The 19,301-nt window shown below is 39.1% G+C and overlaps 1 protein-coding gene across 4 annotated transcripts in view; it reads right to left on the bottom strand.

The window, feature by feature from the left end:
* Window positions 1-18,342, bottom strand: part of pitpnm3 (PITPNM family member 3) — a 97,757-nt gene extending 79,415 nt beyond the window's left edge. For all 4 annotated transcript variants that reach the window (XR_011917121.1, XR_011917123.1, XR_011917122.1 and 1 more), the window contains exon 1: window positions 17,967-18,342. Coding sequence is in view for 1 of the 4 variants with exons in the window: in XM_072392225.1 (XP_072248326.1) it covers window positions 17,967-17,991 (25 nt within the window). In the remaining 3 variants the exon portion in view is untranslated. The remainder of the gene's footprint in view (window positions 1-17,966) is intronic.
* Window positions 18,343-19,301: the final 959 nt, after the last annotated feature.

The following is a 19,301-nucleotide window of genomic DNA, read 5'->3' as shown; positions in this document are numbered from 1 at the left end:
TGTAATTGATTTCACTGCAATATGTACTGTAACGTGAAATTACAGAAAAATACAGATTTTTGATTTTGTAAAGAAATTTAGCTGCATAGGAAATTAAATAAAAAAAGAAGTGTAAGTAATTGTGTGCTGAATTTCAAAGTAATTAATATTTTCACTTAATAATAAAGCATGTAAGAGCTGGGGCCACGCTCCTAAAATGACTTTTCAAGAAGGAAATTAGGTAGTTTGGTATAATGAATGTATAAAAAATATTGTAAATCCCAACTAAAGCCCATAATCATCATGTAATGTTAGAATTTCTAAGATAAAATAGCTCTTATTTTCCATGACTTTTCTACAAGGGCAAATTATCTCTATAATAATGTACAATAGGGGAAAAAAGAAAAAGAATTGGTTGGACTAAGACACAATGTCAGCTGTATGTAGATATTTCAGCAAAAGAAACTATGATGCTAACCAAATTAACTGCAGATCATCTATTTTGATCATTTCAATCCGTCCCATTTAGCCCTTCATAATGAATGAAAAGACAAATTTGCATGCCATCTATAGCAAAGAAACACACAAAAAGAGTGATGTCTAAGTAAAAATATTTTACACATATTGCCTCATACAGGAAAGTCGAAGCAGATATGATTTCTTATGTTTGATTCCTATTGTGTGTACGCACGGTGGTGTGGTGGTTAGCACCGTCACCTCACAGCAAGAGGGTTTCAGGTTCGATCCCTGCCTGGGGCCTTTCTGTGTGGAGTTTGCATGTTCTCCCCGTGTATGCGTGGGTTCTCTCCGGGTACTCCAGCTTCCTCCCACCATCCAAAAACATGCATGTCAGGTTAATTGGTGACTCCAAATTGTCCATAGGAGTGAGTGTGAGCGTGCATGGTTTGTTTGTCTCGTTTGTCTCTATGTGGCCCTGTGACAGACTGGCGACCTGTCCAGGGTGTACCCTGCCTTTCGCCCGATGACTGCTGGGATAGGCTCCAGCCCACCCGCTACCCGATTAACGGACTGTCGGTATAGAAAATGGATGGATGGATTCCTATTGTGTTTTGTCCTCAGCTCAGAGGAAATGATATTTCCTCTGAGTTGAGATATTGACATGCAAAGACATGCATATGAGAATAAACTGAGACTCTAAATTAGTCGTAGTGTGCACAGTTGCATGTCTCTCTATGTTAGCCCTGAGATGGACTGGCAAACTATGCAGCCTGTACCTGCAGCCTCTGACTCTTGTCAGATGGGTTTCCCTCCAGCCCTCAGAGACCATCTGTAGGTTAAAGTCAGTATAGCTGATTGATTTATGGCAGGATGGATATAAGTCAAGTTGTATAACACAAGTGCTTGCCTATTTCAGCAGGCTGCTGGTTATGATCTAAAGTGCGTCATTTGTAGACACAGGGCCCTGGGCACACCTGGCGGGCAAAGCACATCTGGTACACCAACACTGTTTTTTCCAACTTGACCATTTGAGCGTCTGAGAGTTCCATCCTGAGGAGATATATGAATGGAGAGAGATATCCCTGTGCACCGCGATGTTAAGAGTTCCCATGGGCACAAACAGGACGTGCTGCAGAGAATAAGGGCTGATGAGGTATCCTTCAACCAACAAACAGAAAGGAACTATGACAAATACAAACACAGCTGCTGCCCTGAAAACCAGTCAACCTGCTATATCAGTTGTTGGATTTGATTTGTAGAATGCCGTTGATACATTGTCAGTCGCCCCCAAGAGTTATTAAAGTACTTTTCTTACTGCTGAAACAGATATCAATCCATGAGGCTGTGCATGAGGTGTTACTGCATTCAGTGACTTTGCATGCACTCTAAAAGCCTTGTAAGGTTTAGCTAATCTAACCAATTGTTTGGGTGCGTAAATCTTCACGCTGGTGTGCCTATCACCAAGTGATGTGTTCCCCACTGGGTTATGGAAATTATTTCTGTGGCTCCCTGCAGGACATTTACTGCACACTGTGTCCCAACAGATACTGAGTGAGTGTTTGAAAGATCTACAGATTATGATGCAAAGAGCAGCAATAAAATTCTGACCATCAAGCTGGTGTCTGGGAGCCAGGAAGATTATCCTGTAACCTGATGTTTGCATGTTGATTCATGTTGCTGAGAACAGCATGGAAGAGAGTTATCTTTTAGGTATAAGTAACAATTAACTATTTATGAGAATAAGTAGATGATTAGAAATCTGTATTTTACCCACAGTGTTTAAAAATCTAAAACGAATCTATTCAGACTTGCAGACTTGAGGCATACCAGTACATATTTGTTTTGTCTTACATGTAATCATATATAATCATAGGTCAAGGCCAACAATGTCATCTATAAATTATATTCCAACACATAAAACAGCAAATGTATTTTGTTGGCACACTTTTCTGAGGTAAATTAAATGTTTGACACGTTGACATGTTTTGGTCAAAATACCACAAAAAAAAATACATCACACTGTTTTTTGGGGTTTTTTTTTTTGCTCCTCCCAAAATTGTGTCTCTGTGGGCCTTGTTCATTTGAATTACATTCAAAGAATAATGCAACCTCTAGTGATGGTGACAACAACTGTCTATACAGGATAAAAATGGCATCCATCACAGTATGGGTGCATTGTGTTTCTAATCCTATCCAAGTGTTTTTCATTGGTAAAGCCAACCAGAAAGTGACAACATTTCATAATAACTTGTTGCATTTACATTTAACCATAGAAACCAGCAAAATGGCATCCATGAAGTGTTGTGAAAAATGATGTATTGTAACCCAGACTATGATAATTTTCTAACCTTAACCAAGTAATTATTTTTGCCTTAATCCAATCAGCGCATAAAAAAAGTGAATTAGTAAAGTGTTGTCGGTCTCACAACACGAAAGGGCCATCAATGAAAGCACAGCCCTTAACTGCTCCTCCATTCTCCCACCTCGTTCCTCCTTATGAGGACTTTGAGACTTAAGAATGACTTCTGCTCTTATGTGGAAATGCTCTTGTGAGTTGTACTTCCCCCTGTGTTGCATGCAGTGTGTGATACACAGGATGCTGTTATGAGTTGTATTGAGGAGTATGAACAAAAAACCCTATATGACTGTTACAGTTGTAGGACTTTCAGCTGTTTTTAAAGCATACACTAAATAGCCTGAGAGTGCAATGACAGCCATCAGGGACTGGCTCCAAAATATCAGTATAAGCCCCTCACCTCAGATAGTGGGTCAACAAATTTCCCCACAAGTAATTATGGTGTCATTAGCTGGATTCATAATTCCTTAAAAGCCATTTTTTGTTGATGGAGTAAGTAGTACAGTTTCACACAGCGTTAGACATTCAGTGTTAGACTAATCCGTTTTTGATTTGATTTGTAGTTTCATTTGTGACCTGTTAATTAGTTGAGAATCACACCCTCAAAAGATTCTGATAATTGATAAGCAAGAGTATCAATTGCTTTCAAGTTTCATGGGCTTTATTTTATTTTTGTGTAGAATGTACATAATGCACCCCATAATGTTTAGATGAAAAAGGGAGACAATCCTATCAATATCACAGTAAATTACGAACGCATCTTGCAAGGTAACAATATGGTAAGCTGATAACTTCCCTCTCCTCCTCTCTTGCCCAAATATGGGCACTTCTTGGTCCAAAAAACCTGAGATGCAAATGCAAAACTTCAGGCTTGAAACAAATAATTAGGTAACCTCAAAGTGACTAAGTTGTCCTTTTAGTTTATGTAACATTTGTGTAACATAAACGTTTTTTTCCAACCAAAATTTCCAAACATGTGGGACGAGATCCCTTTTTCCTGTATTGACCACGCTTGGTTGTATCGGCAAATGCATCATATTGATTCATCTTATTGAAACAATCATCTGTCCTTTCCTGTAATGAAAATGCTTTTGTTTCCTAAAACTTAAAACAGCAGATGTGATTCTGGCTGCAAACCTGGATTAGTAATGTAAGAAAAGAGTAGGACTTTGTTATTCTGCCTCAATCACTACCTGCCAATTCCACTGCTAATAAATGCACTGCTTCAATTTCTGTAAAACAATGTTCAATTCTCAGGTACAAAAAGGTGTCATGGAAATGTTAATAGAGGATTAACAAAATATAATGAGGTGGTAGACCAATCTTCTGCTCATAAACTACATATCACGATCGTCCAGCCCTTAATTAGACATTTACAATTCAGTTTCAGTGTTCAAACAAAATCCCAGACCAAAAACAGCAGTTCATCTATTTCTCAGATAAGAATTGCTTTTGTCACCAAAATCAAAGGATGCAAAACCAAAACAGCTTGTCTTTGAAACTGAGTGAGGAACTTATGGTAACTAACATGAGAGGGGGAGAAGCCCGGCTCTTCTGTGAACTGTGCTGAAAGGAAACCTGTGTCCAAGTATCTAAAAAGCTTTACTTCAGAGCAGGAACACAGCAGCACAAGGCTGCTTGTGATTCATCTCATCCCTCTTTCATCTCTTTCTTTCCATTATCCACAAGCACCAGCGTTTACATAGAGGCCCAGTTGAAACAGAGCGCTCATAGCATTTATTACTGAGATAGCTCCATTGCAATCACACAAACCCACATAAGTTCCATGCACACAGGTATGACTCTAGTTTTGTTAAATGCATGGCAAGGCTGAACATGTTTTTTTGCAATGCACTTCAAATCTTTTTCCGCTTTAAGGCTGCTCTAATCAATATTTTTCAGCTGCATAAGATACCTAATGTCATGAAACCCTAATAAACCTATGGTATGTAATTTAGTAAGCACGAAACAGCAGACAGACACGTTTAGCGATTAGCTGAGCAACATTTAGAAACTAATGAGCCACAGGGCTGTTATAGGGCTGAAAGATGAATTAATACCACTACATTTGCATTCATCAGGTTATGAGAAAAATAACTAGGGTAACCTTGCTCTGACTTTGAAAGTTGAATACTTCACAAGCAAATACCTTTAAATACTGCATTGTGTTGCTCCTGTTTTTGTATGTTGTAAACACCTAAAATGGGACATGGCGGTATGGAGGTTTTAGTCGCTTAAAAGCAACAAGTTTGATCGTAAATGTAACATAATGATTAATATAGCTAATGACTTTTGCTGTTATTAGTGTTATTGTGTGAAGACTTATCCAGTGAGCGAGTGATTTGTGTAATCTAATATACTGCAAGCTAACAACACATTGTTCTGATTATTGTTTGTCGTGTAATTCCCTTTTGTCAAAAGATAAAAAAGATTTATAAGCCTTAAATATTTGACTAAATATGAAACCAGTTGAAGACAAGCAAACTCCCTCGTCCCCAGGCAACATGAGTGTGCTTGGCAGAAATTTAAGTAGCTTCTCGGCCTAGTATTTACGCTCTAAGCAGCTCAAAAAAGGAAGTTCACCTAAGCCTGTTGCAAAATGAAACCTACTGAGCTGCATCTTTCCCGTTCCAGTTGACTCTCTGCCAACAGAGGCTATCTACTTTGCTTTAAGCGGTTTTATCTGGCACTGCAAATGATGTTCAGCTACTTTAGGTTAGTTGTGTAAGAGAGAAGCAGAAGTTGGTAAATGAACCAGTAAACAGCTGGATAAAAAAATTCAAATCATATATCATAAACTCAGACTCTGAGCATTTAGGAAAACTGAATGAATGAATAAGAAGTTAAGCAAGGCTGAAACAAAAAATACATCTAATCTAATCCATATTCAGCTGTGCTTCTGTATAGTGTGTGTCCACTCTGTATTTTGTTAAGAAACCTAAATAATGTTCACAGTACTACTGTGGAGCAATAAGAGAAATAAAAAAACATGATTCAACATGACTCATATGTCATGCAATAATTACAAAAAATCTCACAGACTCAGACTATTCACCTTAAACAAAGCCTATAATTTATCCATCAACGGGGTATTTTTCCATTCACATCAGATGCGTTAAGCTAATTTCAGAGAGACAAACTACCTTGAAGGACTGTTGTACAGAGCTTATCTTTTTCTGTTGGAGAGCAGCTGTTGGAGATGTTTTGAAATTATAGATTAGTAACTCTAGTAGAGAAGTAAAAAAGGGTTCAGGTGCAGCTCCTGAAAAATGCATAATTGGATTCATTCATCTCTCTGTCTTCTTATCACATATGCATTAACAACTGTGTCAGAAATCATGCTGGAAAGATGACATCTCACCTCCGACTTCACAGCTGCCTCCAGTTGCGTACAGAATGAGTGAGCTATGTAACACAAGTGTCCAACTACTCTAGCTGACCTCAAAGACTTATATGAAAGGCTAATGCACCTATGATGATGTCATCCAATGATTTGTGGATTATTGTTTTGAAGTCTAAAGCCTTATAGTTTGGCTGTGTCCATCTTGGCAATTTTGGAAACATAAGTGACCTACAAAAGAAAGATTTTTTACCAGTCATGTCTGTTTCTTCCATTAAGTTGGGCATTTTAACCTAGATTTATGTGAAGACTGACCAAATTTTGGAACCAGCCCTGAGAAGTCATTATGTTGCAACTTGCAGGTTGTCTTATTCACAAAATATAAGTAGAACACTTTTGTGGAATTATGTGTGAAAGTTGTAAATTCATTTATGTATTTCACGTGAAAAAACTGTCGAAATCCAGCCGAAAAAGTAGACTTTTTTTTTTGCGATTTCCATCATCATAGGTTATAGACCGCTCTCACATATGCCTTTTCAAGCTGGGACTAATGTGCCTTTGTTGAGCATCGCTTCATCTGTGAATGTACAGTGGTGGAACAGGAAGGAAGGCGACGACACACCTCTGAGCTGCCAAGAGAGGAGGTAACGGAAGCAAAACCTCAGGTGTGCATTTATATCAATCAAGCCTCATGGAGCACACTACTCAAATCAACAGAGCTGTCGTAACTCAACTGATTCTGCTACGCCAGCTTGATGTGTCTAAGGACGCAGTGATACAGAGCTGATATGCCTCTGTTTTTGCAAACTTACAGTATATATCTAAAGTTAAGATGCAATGTATTTAATCTGTGCTTCATTAACTCCTAAAGTCTCTTAAGAGAATACTGGTTCAATGATATCATCTGGGGGTTCCACATGCACCAGGCTTTAATTGTAGTTTAATTGCTGAACAGGTGGCTTTGGCAGAGAAGCCTAATTTTCATTAATCTCACAGGATGTAGGCACACATCTTTTCCTAAAAACCCTATCTGTATTTCAAGCTAGCATAAAATGAGAAAAGAAGTGCAACATTTCCTGAAATAAAGTGGATTTTAAGTCCCCTGGAGTGGGAACTCAATGCATGAAATTTCTTTAAAAAAAAAAAAATCATCGGACAATGCCATCTTATGTTTTCTGACTTTAAATGCGCTATTCTCATACCTAAAAGCTGTCCTTCAGTTCTTGAGAAATAGTGCAGGTTTCTTAAAAAAAAGATGTTGCTTGGAGTAGCAAGTACTCTTTGTCTTGTATCCTGCTCTGACCCACATGCTAAAATCAAAACAAAGTTCTCATTCTGGTGACTGAGCGGGCACTTAACTGCACTGAGAGCATTATCCATCATCTACAGTATGGTGGTCTGTATGGTGGTTATAAAGAGCTTACACTACTCACAGAGAAGACATTAGATAAAGAATGTGTATTAGCCGAAACTCCACCTTGACCTCTTCTTGATTAAAAGGAACAGTCAGCCTCATGTGGAGCTTAATGCCGGAATGAATGATTGCCATACTTGGATGAAAATTTGCCAAATTTTTCACAAAAATAGCCAAATGTGCATTAGTTTGCTATCCTGTGCAGGTCACGACAATTTTATCATTTGGTGAAAACCCATTAGAGGAGACAGTCCTCATCAGATTGAAAGAGAAAAAGACACCATTTGCTGTTTCGTTACATACTAAAAGCACTTGTTGTTAACCCAAAGAAGACCTTTAGGGGGATTATGAAAGTAGAGACTACAAATGTATAAGATGTGAAATAACCGAAAAAGTATAAACCTCTTTAATAGGAGGTCCACTGGAGGACAGATATAGCACCTGACTTTCAGCTGACACATTCACAAGGTGTAATTTATCTAATTTGTAAGACGTTTCCATTATGTAATGTCATGTTCAGGTGTGCTTGATAGTGGAAAAAAATCCCAACACACTATATTCTGGTAAATATTTTGATCAGTATTTTACATGATTACTAATCAACATCTAGTGTGTAATTAACGATAAATAAATATTTGAATCAGCTGCACGGTGGTGTGGTGGTTAGCACCGTCACCACACAGCAAAAGGGTTCCAGGTTCAACTCCCAGCTGGGGCCTTTCTGTGTGGAGTTTGCATGTTCTCCCCATGGATGCGTGGGTTCTCTCCAGGTACTCCAGCTTCCTCCCACCACCCAAAAACATGGTTAGGTTAATTGGTCTCTCTAAAATTGTCCTTAGGGGTGAGTGTGGTTGTTTGTCTCTGTTTAGCCCTGTGATGGACTGGAGACCTGTCCAGGGTGTACCCTGCCTCTTGCCCGATGACTGCTGGAATAGGCTCCAGCCCCCGCACAACCCGACCGATGGATTAAGCAAGTATAGAAAATTAATGGATGGATAGCTTGGATCAGTTTAATCTGATTTGTTGCTTTCCGAAAGCTTCTTGGTTTGAGCGGAACGAAACACCCCACAGCCTGACATGAAGTGAGTGTGGTGAAGGCACACAGCTGTAAAGGAAAGTGTATAACACAAAACAAAACAAGCACTTCATTGGGAAATGAAAAACCTCACAAAGAGTCTCATATATGCTGTCATCATTGCTGAAAGCCAAAACTGTGATTGAAATCACAAATAAATCACAAACAAAAGATGCTACTCTGTCATGGAATTTATTTTCTATATATATTAATTTTTTACCACACAAAAACAGTAACCTAAAGCATTTTCTTACTACACTACAGACAAAAAGTTAAGCACAGCAGTTTTGGTTTAAAACCGACGTATAAGCTGCCAAATTACACACCAATGGATTCATAAATGAACATGTATATCTGCAAGCAAAGCAGACTTCTGTTTGTCAACTAAGTCTTCCTGCCATAAAGTTAATACACTGGACAAATATTATATCTGTGAGATTAAATGATAACAGTTTGAACTGAAAACTGCTGCAACATGAGGCCCATAATCACCAGCTCAGCGTTAAAGATGGTCCAATACAAAAAATCTTCGCCATAAGAAACATAATCAACTTATGAGAAGATGCTAACATCCTAAAGGAATTTATTTTTAATTTATCTCTCATCGCTTGCCCTCCTCTCGAATCCAAATGGTCTGTAAGCCGCAGTGCTACCAGTGTCTACATCTTATAATCAAAATAATCTAAGTAAGTCTAAGCAACTAACAGCACCCAAAAGAGCAACTGGGTGAAATGGTAATCCAGAGAGGAAGGGCGGGAGAGCTCCCTGATACAGCAAATCGCTTCTGAGTGAATACTGGACAAGCCAAAGCTTCGCAGTGTGATACCTACCAACAGTGTCAAGAGGAAATCCAATAACGTTTTTCTTCTGTGCATGGAGAAAGGAGAGGAAATGAATCGTGCCACTGCCACTCATTTCAACGTGCAACATGCTGGAGTGAAAATGGAAATCACAAAGAGCTGACAAAATCTGATACTGTGCAGAAATCTGACCCAAAATAGAAAAGAACAGGACTGTGGATTCTGTGTCTCTTGAGTCTGTTTAGATGTCCCACAACAAATAAAATATTGTCTGCCTGGTCCTCTGTTATCTGGAGATAGCTATTAATAGCCTTTTCTACATATCTTCATATCTGAACTTCGTATCAGCACAGTTTAAATCAATCCCTACAGTCAATAACACATAAGCGATCGATCTCTCCTAAAAACTTTTTTGAATCAGTCACCTTCTACAATGCAGTTAATAAACACTTCAGCAAAGCAGGTCAAGTCTGGTCACTGACTGTTAATGGACTGCAATACTACAACTAGGTGATAATTATCATTGAGGTTTGTGTCCTTGTTTGTCAGTGCTGCAATGACCAAATGATTTATGTGCTTGTAAAGGGATCATCTTTTAGTCTTTTAGTTAACCGACTGTCTCTTCAGTCCATGCACAACTTTAGCCAGGTTTTCAATAGCAATCTAAGCCATTCTGAAGCAATCTTTTAAAAAGCTGGAGAAAAGACAAGTAAATCAGACTTTCTAGTTTGAAGCAAGTACTACTACCACTACTAATAATAATCATACTAATGTCACCAGGTGGTAGAAGTATAGGCTATGAGTCACCATCACAGTAAAAGAAAAAGTTGCTCTAACTGGAAAAAAATCTCCTAGAAGAAAATACAGGAAATACTGCAGTGGTAATCCACTAGAAAGAAAATGAAAAGAGCTCTTCTTTAGAAATGACTTTAATCCCCATGTGGGATATCATGTACTGTCTGGGAAGATGCTGGTTGGTCACATAGCTTTATTGTTTGAATGACCAGACCGGAAACAGCTGGTGAATCACATCATTTTAATCTTTTCCAGGTCAGACGTGACAAACCAAAAACAACAATGAAAACCCAGCTAATAACAAACAGTTTACAAGAAGGCAAGCCTTAAAAGTAAACTGGATTGTATTTAAATAAACCTAAATTTGGCCAGTTTAGCGCAAACAAGCTGGAGAAACCACAGGGACGCAGATACAAACACATTATCTATTTCGAAGTTTATACAACTGGTGAGAAAAGACCTGCTTGTTTACATATACAGCATGGAGAAAGATAAGCCTATTATTCAACTAATATTTACTAATTTTACGTGTCTTTGGTCTTAACTGTCTTATGAGAGGCACGGCATTTTTTCTGAAAAGCCACAAAAAATTAAATGTGAATGTGACACATTTCCATTCACCATTTCTTTTTCAAGCCTTCTAAGTCAAAAATGGCTTTAAAAATGGCTGTTGAAGATCCTTCACTACTTTCTATGATTAATCTTTTGTCCTGCACTTCTGTGAGGAGTAAGTATTATTAGTATTTAGGTGGAGGTGTGTGATTAATATGTTTGTCTGTCTTTTTAAGCCATTGTCATTCTACATCAAACACCCTTGATGTGTCAGGACCTCTTGGCATCTTCCTGTAACTTACTCTGTACCTTATAGTGCTCCTTGTCAACGTACAGGGTTAAAGTGGTAGAAGTATACATTTTAAACCAAGCTTGATTTTTACTATCCTTAACTAAGTACTTTTGTTGTTTGAATCTGATCAAACAACGAAAGTGTGGTTACATGCGGGCAATCGGATCGGATTAATGGCTAAATTACAATAAGATTGAGTTATTCAGCTCATGTAACAAGCTTAATCCGACAAGTAATCGAATCGGATCGGGTTACTTTCGATCGAATTAAGACCCCGGGATAACTCGATCCGATTGCCCACTTAACGTGCCTGGAGACGACGGTGGATAGGATCGAGCGTTCAGCGCATGCTCGAGATTTTTTCTCTGCGATCGTCACCTTGAAGTCAAAGGAGACGATATTACTGTTGTTGTCACCACAGTCAGAAAGAAACAAACAACGCGATGGAGAATGCGCCGTTGTGCATGGCGTTTGTGCCATAACCAGCTCATCACAAATGTAGAGGGATGTAGCTTCAGCTTGCTCTTCGTTCGCCATCTTTCTCGAATGCCTTAGTTTTGTTGTTGTTGGTGGTGAAGACGTCAACCGGAAGTGGCTCTATTAGCAATAGTTGAAATGAGTACAGCGCTACTAATCTACTGTGGTATTGCATGCTTTGTGCCAGTAATTCGATGCGTTCACCACTATGTAACAAAGGACAATTACCCTTGCTCAGATAAGGAGCATAACCCAACTATAGCTATAATCGAGTTAATCTCATCATGTAAACCTAAATGAAAAATAACCATCTCAAATGGAAGACAGAATTTGGATCTTGTCACCTTTTCATCAGGCAGTGTTTGCTCCTGATATGCCAGATGAATTATCACACAGGGCTATCTTAGTCCTGCATAGAATTCATCTGAAAAAGGGCAGGCATCCACATGTCATCATCACAAGTTAATTTCAATCAATCAGACCAACAAAAAGCCCCAACCATTTCAGAAGGTGGGAGCCTTAATGATTTACATTTATCAAACCTGGGCTAATGGAGGCCTGGCTCAATGGATCCTCTTGTGGCTCACAAGGATCCAGCTGACTTGCAAGGTAACATTTTGTTCCTGGTGCCAAATATAGCTGCAGCTGGTGAACTACAGGTGTAACACCAATGGTTGCCTGTGAAATGGGTTAGTCAGTGTATTTGTTTGTCTTTCAACAAGATTCTATAAAAACGTCCTGATTGATTGTAATGGAATTTGGTGGGGAGGTGGGGAATGGGCACTGGAAGACCTCATTCTATTTTGTTATGGATCCAGATCACCCTCTTTAAAGGTCAAAGGGTGCACCCGGCTAGTTTTCATTACTGACTAATTTGACAACTTTCCTCTCAGTTAGCATCAGTCTATAAAATAAAGAAAGTCTCCTAAGCTTGTTTCATAGGACAAGCTAAAAAATCCCCAAAATATTTTGTTTAACTCAAACATTCCAAATTAAATGTCTGTAATTTTCTAATTTCCTTTTCGTTTTTGAAAGGTTTGAACCATTGGAAATCTCTTTGTGGCTTTGAATGGATTTATACAATCCACTGACTGTTAAAATTGCTAATGAATAATTATCTGTTCCTCAATGTATTGATTAATCAGCAAAGCTTTTTCATCACAACTATGGGTTGCTCTAACAATTTAATGGCTGTGGCACTCAGTTGTGGCTCAGGTGGAAGGGTGTGTCCTTCACTTTTTGGAGGTGTACAATTTGATCCCCAGCTCCTTCACATGTCCCTGAACACTGGTGCCTGAACTGAGGGCCAGTGGGTTTCGTCCTTGGGATCTTTGTCGCCACTGGTATGTGAGCATGTCAATTGGAAACATAATGTAAAGCACTTTGCAGAATCTAAAGTGCAGACCATTTAATATTAGCTATGGCTGTAAAAGCTGTGCACCTTATTGTCAGGGACAACTGCAGATTGAAAGCATAATACATTAGACTGCTTAACAGTTGTGCATTTAGAAAGTCAGTTTAAGAGGAGAGAAGCTTCAGAAATCTGTAGCGAGTCAGAGAAGCCAAAAAAAGAAAATGCTGTATGCCTTTCACATCGGTGTGACATAAAGGCTTTTGGCTGACATACAAGAAGAACACAACTATAGTCTGGTTCCAGGGGAGCCGGTCCCCTGCCACCTTCCGGTCTCTAACCTCAAACAGCCGAGGCCCAGCTGCTGTGTGCTTTGTGAAAAGCTGCTCCCTGACATAAGGTCACTGTGCTTTCCCATGACAAATAGCTATTAAATTGAAATTAACACTGTTTTGTACGATCAACTAAAATATCAGAGGTCACTTGATGCATGTATTAGCACACGCCTCTGTAGAGTTCAGAGAACACTGTGGAGCTGTTTGCTAAACAGGCTGTCTGGAGAGCGTATAAACACAGAAATCTGTTGCATTAAGCTATCATGTATTTATCTATCTATCTAGCATGTCTACAATAAATAATAATGCTTTGAGAAATCACATCATCAAACTATATTCTATTTGCAAATTTACCTATGTCCCGTAAGTCTATTTCCTATCATTAATCAGTGTTAAACAAAAAAAATATTTCATTCATTTATTTTTATTCATTTCTACAAGAAGAGAAAAAGAGGCGAATAAAAAGGGGAGCGACTGCTCATCAGCATCCCGCTGCTCTATTATTAGCATGAGAATCTCAGCAAAATAGCAGGTAGGCTACCCATTTATTCTCTTTGGACAGCAATTGAAAAAAGCCCTTCAAACTGATTCCATTTCATCAGCTATGAGGAATACAAAGTGCTCAGTGGTATTGTACCTCACACTGAGCCTTGGAGGATTCAGTGTAACTGAGGACAGGACGAACAGTGGGGAATGACTTAAACTCTGGGGGAGGGGTGACAAAAATGACAGGGAGGGATTTGAAAAAGCAAAATGTCCTAAGTGAGATTTGGCTCCACAGTGTCAATCTACCTAATCTGAAGCTCAAAAAGTGGACAGGAAGTGACCTTGAGACCAGCAAGTTAAATGAATGAGACTCATTAAAAGATAATAAACCTTCAGCAGTTATGAAGCCCCTCGGTAGATGGTGAAGTGAATGATGTTTGCAGTCGTGAATATGTAAATATGTCTGAATATGAATAAGTAGAGCATGACTTTAAAAAACAATATAAGTGAATAAGCATTTGGGACCATCAAAGTCATAATAGGACCATAACGGGATCATAAGCAAGTTTGTCCCCAAGTAGAGACACTAATGTAAAGTGTTACTGGAGTAACATCAGGGGGTGCTGTCAATTTAACAGCCAAAATAAGGATTCATCATTTGCTATGATGTTTCAGAGTGGATCAACAGAAGTATGCCACTAAAATACCTTAAAATGGTTTTGAGAATCCATTAATATACTTTAAAATGTAAGAAACACCTGCTTTATTTTTTAAGACTTCTCTGAATGCTGTGCTCAAAATTTCTCAATTATTTTTACTCCACTCAAAAAAAATGTTCAGATGAATGTTGGATGAATAAAAGTGGGACTTTCTTTTGCTTTGATAGGCAGGCTGAGCAGGACTCTGAGGTGGGTTGTGTTTCCTCAGAAGGTGAACAAACAACCTGAAAAGCTTAAAATTATAAACGCTGGCTCATATACTTAAATGATTAAATATAGAGCATATTCATGCATAGCATGCATTTCACAGACTGTCTCAGATAATTATGCACATTTTGCAGTCAAGTGAGTCAAGATAGGAAATTTAAATCACTATTATGAAGTGTAGTATCGCCTGCGGCACTGTTATGATTGCAAATGACAAAGATAAGATCTGTGTACGCAAGTGAAACTTGTGAAATTAAAAAAGTTTGCACTGGCGAAGTTGGTGGGAAAATGAAGAGTAATGGGGCTGCAAGAGCTGCCCTACTTCTAGAGTGTGAACAGAGGTAAAGTGAAGAATTTAATGAAAACAGATAGGGCACTTGATATATGACTACACAAACAATAACCTCACAGACACAAAACATTTCCATCAACCTGCCAGCAGCCTGCTGAGGAAATGCAGGGTTCAATTGATTTTAAAAAGCTTGGCTGAAATAATTCACGACCTCGCAGTTAAGTTTCCATTAGCAAGTGAATTTCACGGTGAGACTCAAAGAAATGCAATTAAGATTACTGGAGAAAGCATCCAGCTGCAGCTGTTCAGATAAAAAAAAAAATCAGTTTTCCATGGATCCGGGGAGGCTAATTTGTCTTCTGAGATTGTCTACTAAAAATAGGACTACATGCTTGATTTGTGGGGTACACAAACTCCTCAACTCCATGTTTTCCAATCAGGCAATCTGGGCAGTGCAGGTGCCAGAGCTAGTGCTCTGTGTTTTCAGAACAAGTCTGCATTTCTACAAGTTTGTGAACGAGGCATTTTGGGTTATTACAGTGTTTTTCTTTTTTACAAATTTTCTGTCCAGTTTGTGTACCTGACCATTTTTTAGTGATTCATTGGAGCATAAAAAGGCCCCAAACTGATGAACCAGTTTTGCATCTTCACATAACAGGAAACTTAGCATAGAACATGTTTTCTTCTCATTATATGAAGAAATGAGGGGTGGCTCAAGACTTTTGCACAGTACTATATCTCTGGATTATAACAGGTTTTGACTGGACCACAATTGGATATGCAAATCATATTACCATCCACTCTCACCATGTTACAGGTTCCATTTTTCCACAGGAGAACAATGTCACTGCCTCAGCATTTGTGATGGGTGGCCACTGAAATCAGCGATTCCAACTTTTGGACCAGTTTTCAGACGCTGTCCAAGTGCCAACTTTTAGGAGGTTGTCTTATCGTCAGTAGAAATATGTGAGACCACTTAAAAAGCGGCACCCTGCACCAGAATAGGGCTTTGTAATCATAAAGGCTGCACTTTAACGTTTCATCATTTTGATTTAAGCAAACTGGTACACAGTTATTAGATGCTAAAATAAACTCTATCAACTGTGACCTAAATATCTTTCCCTCATAATAAAACTGATCCTTTCATTAGTTCCTTCTTATACTTGTGCTCTTGATAATGAATCTGCTGTGCTGCCAGTCTTTGTTCAAACCCTTTAGACTCTTATTTCAAATTTCAGTCACATTTTCAATGTTTGACCAAGTTTATTTAGCAATTTAGCCATTTACCATTGGTTGGTAGAGATTATTTTTTTCCAAGTTAAAATTGATACATATATTTCAAGTATAGTTTTCCCTTTGAATCTTACAGTTTATCTTCCCCTAAACCTATCCAAAGATATCCTACTTGTAGGACTATATGCATGAAATTATGTGGAAACAAAATATTTCCCCACCCCATTAATGGTTCATGCATAAAAACACACTATTCTTGGCTGGAATAATTCACATATTAATGTAAAAAGCTGCAATAATAAGCTCTGTGCAACACTTTTTTTCTGAGTTTAAGGAAATAAAGTGGAAATTGCGTAGTCTATAATTTATAAGGTTAGTGTGACCCTGACGATCAGCTTATTTCCTTGCTCAGCATTTGTAAGGTCTTTATTCATGTTATTTTAAATATGATCATCTATGCATGTCTCTGCACTCTCATAAGTATATATAGGATATTACCTTAAATCCAAAGCAGCAATATTCTAAGTCCAAATCACACTGAAAGAAATTCCCTCTCTATTCTGACACTTTTTGTCACCACTTAATGAAACAATAATCTAATATGTCATGGATCCCTGCAGGAAAATTTTCCGTCCACTCCTGGCCCGAGGAAAAGGTCAGAGCACAGAGGGCACAGGCAGAAAACTAAGCTTGGAACTGTAGGAGATTCAGCCATTTGCTTGAGGGATCTTCTAGAGTGGAGATGCATGAAAGATGAAAAAATATCAGTGCTCACAACACCCAAACTCTGCAGTTGCAAGAATCCAAGCTGTACAACGAGTGGTATTCTGTGACCCAAGAACTTTTTGTGTTAGTTAAACAGGAAAAACATTCAAATTTGAGGCACAATCATGAAGAAAGCACAAAAGAAGAAGATTGCTTCAAGGAGAGTTGTACAAATGAAATGCTGATGATGCAAAGACCTACTGAAGAATCCTTTTTTAATGTACAGTGCATTACTGATTCATTGAAACTCAGACTAAGACCACAATGCAAACAGGTGGCCCATCTAAGCAACAAATAATTTTTTCAATTGACAACAAAAAACCTTTTATGCAACAGAAATGTCATGACTTCAAAGGCCTCTGCTGATGTGTCCTGTCAAGTCTCATTTCCGCATACCCAATTCAACAATCAAATGGGCTGCATGAGAAACTGCTGGCTATAAATAGCACACATCCACTGAAACCCTCTGTGTTGTTCCTTCCCACATCTCCTGGTCTTACTATGTCCTGGTAGTTCATATTCTGATTTCTGGTCTGGATCTAGGTTTGGAGAAGTACAGATTGGTTAATGTTAAAAAATATTTATAAAGTATATGGTCACACACTGAATGTCTAAAAAGAGTGTCCCCATACCCCCATCCCCCCACCCCACCCCCATGTAGGCTCGTTTTCAGACAGGTCTCACATAGAGTAGGGAAGCAGTAGCTGTGACAGTAGAGCCAGCTGACCACGAGCCTTTCAGTCTGTCTGGAGGTCACTAACACTTCACTACGTTCTCTTTGGTTTTTCAGTCTTTTCTCAAATCTGACATACTTGTTTAACCTGTACGGACGCACTGATACAACCAGGACAGAAAGGCTTACTGACAGATGAAGGACAGTCCACCGGACCGGACTGGGCTGTGTGACATGCAGAGGTCCGTTTATACTGATGCGCATTCCTATACGGACTGCATCCATCCATGCAGCAGCTGTGCGCACCAGCATCCAGCATTACACACGGGTCTACCTGTTAGCACGAGACCATGTAGTGTTCCTTACCTCTTCCTCTTGTCTCCTTTGACATAGTGTCCTCTCCCGTGCGTTTTTTGTCTCTCACGGTGTTCTGCGCGGCAACGTTTCGTCGGATAGTTAATTAAACAGCGGCTCTCCTTCCGCCCCTCTCCTGACTGCCGCACCTGCCAGACTGAATCGGGGTGAAGCGGGCACGGGGGAACCGCCGCTGCCGTGTGGCTGTTCTCTCAGCACGGAGTGTTAAAACAAAACCAATTCAATCAGCAGCTGAGCTCTTACTCATCAGTGCAAAGTCGAGCGGAGCTTCGAGCCGCTCGTGCCGCAGACATACTTTGAGTATGTGTTGTATCTGTGCAGACTTTGCTCACATGTCATGCCCGCCCAGCTCCCCCGTGCTTCTCCCCTCTCCGCCGCTCACATGAGCCAGAGTTGCTTCGAAACCAGCTCCGGTCTGCAGCTCGACTGCCTCCAGCGGTGCGCACACATCCACAGCTGCAGCTGCTGAAGGGCATCCGTGCTTATCCTGTTAACGTTTTCTTACTTTACGAAACACCCATGAAGTATCCCAAATTAAAAGAAAAGAAGGACCTGTTCCATTTTCTTGACCATGAACTAAAAACAGAATTCAGATTACCATGTAAAAGTCAACTATTGCCTTTCGACGCATTGAATCGTACATTTGAAGCACAATTTGAAGTTTTTACGTGACAATTGAAATGAAAGGATAGCTGTGTGTGTGTGGTTGATCCATATTCACTATAAGAAGAGAATCAGGAAAGAATGAAAAGCAAAGGGATAAAATCTCAAGAGAATCACAAATACAGTCCAGTGCAAAATGCTTTCTTTATAGGCTATTTTCCTTTGAAGCAGCCAGACCTTTTTTGCAATCTTCCAGTAATAGCTCTCTAAAGGACTTTCAAAGTTTTTCTTTAGACAATGGCTGCTATTTCACACATTTTAAACCCATTCATTGTAACTGGCTATTTTCAGATGATTGTATTGTTGTTGTTGTGTGTAAATGGTATCTTTATGCACTTTTTTTATTCTATTTTACCAGCAGCCTGTCAAAAAGACACATATTGTGTTCCCATTTCTTTAGCTGCACTCGTGAATGATAACAGGCTTTCAGGGGACTGGACAAGTGGTGGACCAAAGAAGAAGTAGCAGACCTGAAGAAACACTACCTAGAGCAGATTAACAGTTGATTAAGAAATTAACAAATTATGTATTTAAGAATTAGGAAAAAAAATCCACCAAAAATCTGACACAGGACCTAAGAGATGTATCTGGCCCTTCAGTTGATCCATCTACTTTTCACTCAGGCCTCCACAAAAATGGTGTCCCATGGAAGGGTGGCTGTCA

Source organism: Leuresthes tenuis, unplaced genomic scaffold, assembly GCF_036924035.1.
Source record: "Leuresthes tenuis unplaced genomic scaffold, fLeuTen1.0.hap1 SCAF_9, whole genome shotgun sequence".
NCBI lineage: Eukaryota > Metazoa > Chordata > Actinopteri > Atheriniformes > Atherinopsidae > Leuresthes > Leuresthes tenuis.
This window is presented reverse-complemented; position numbering and strand designations above follow the sequence as displayed.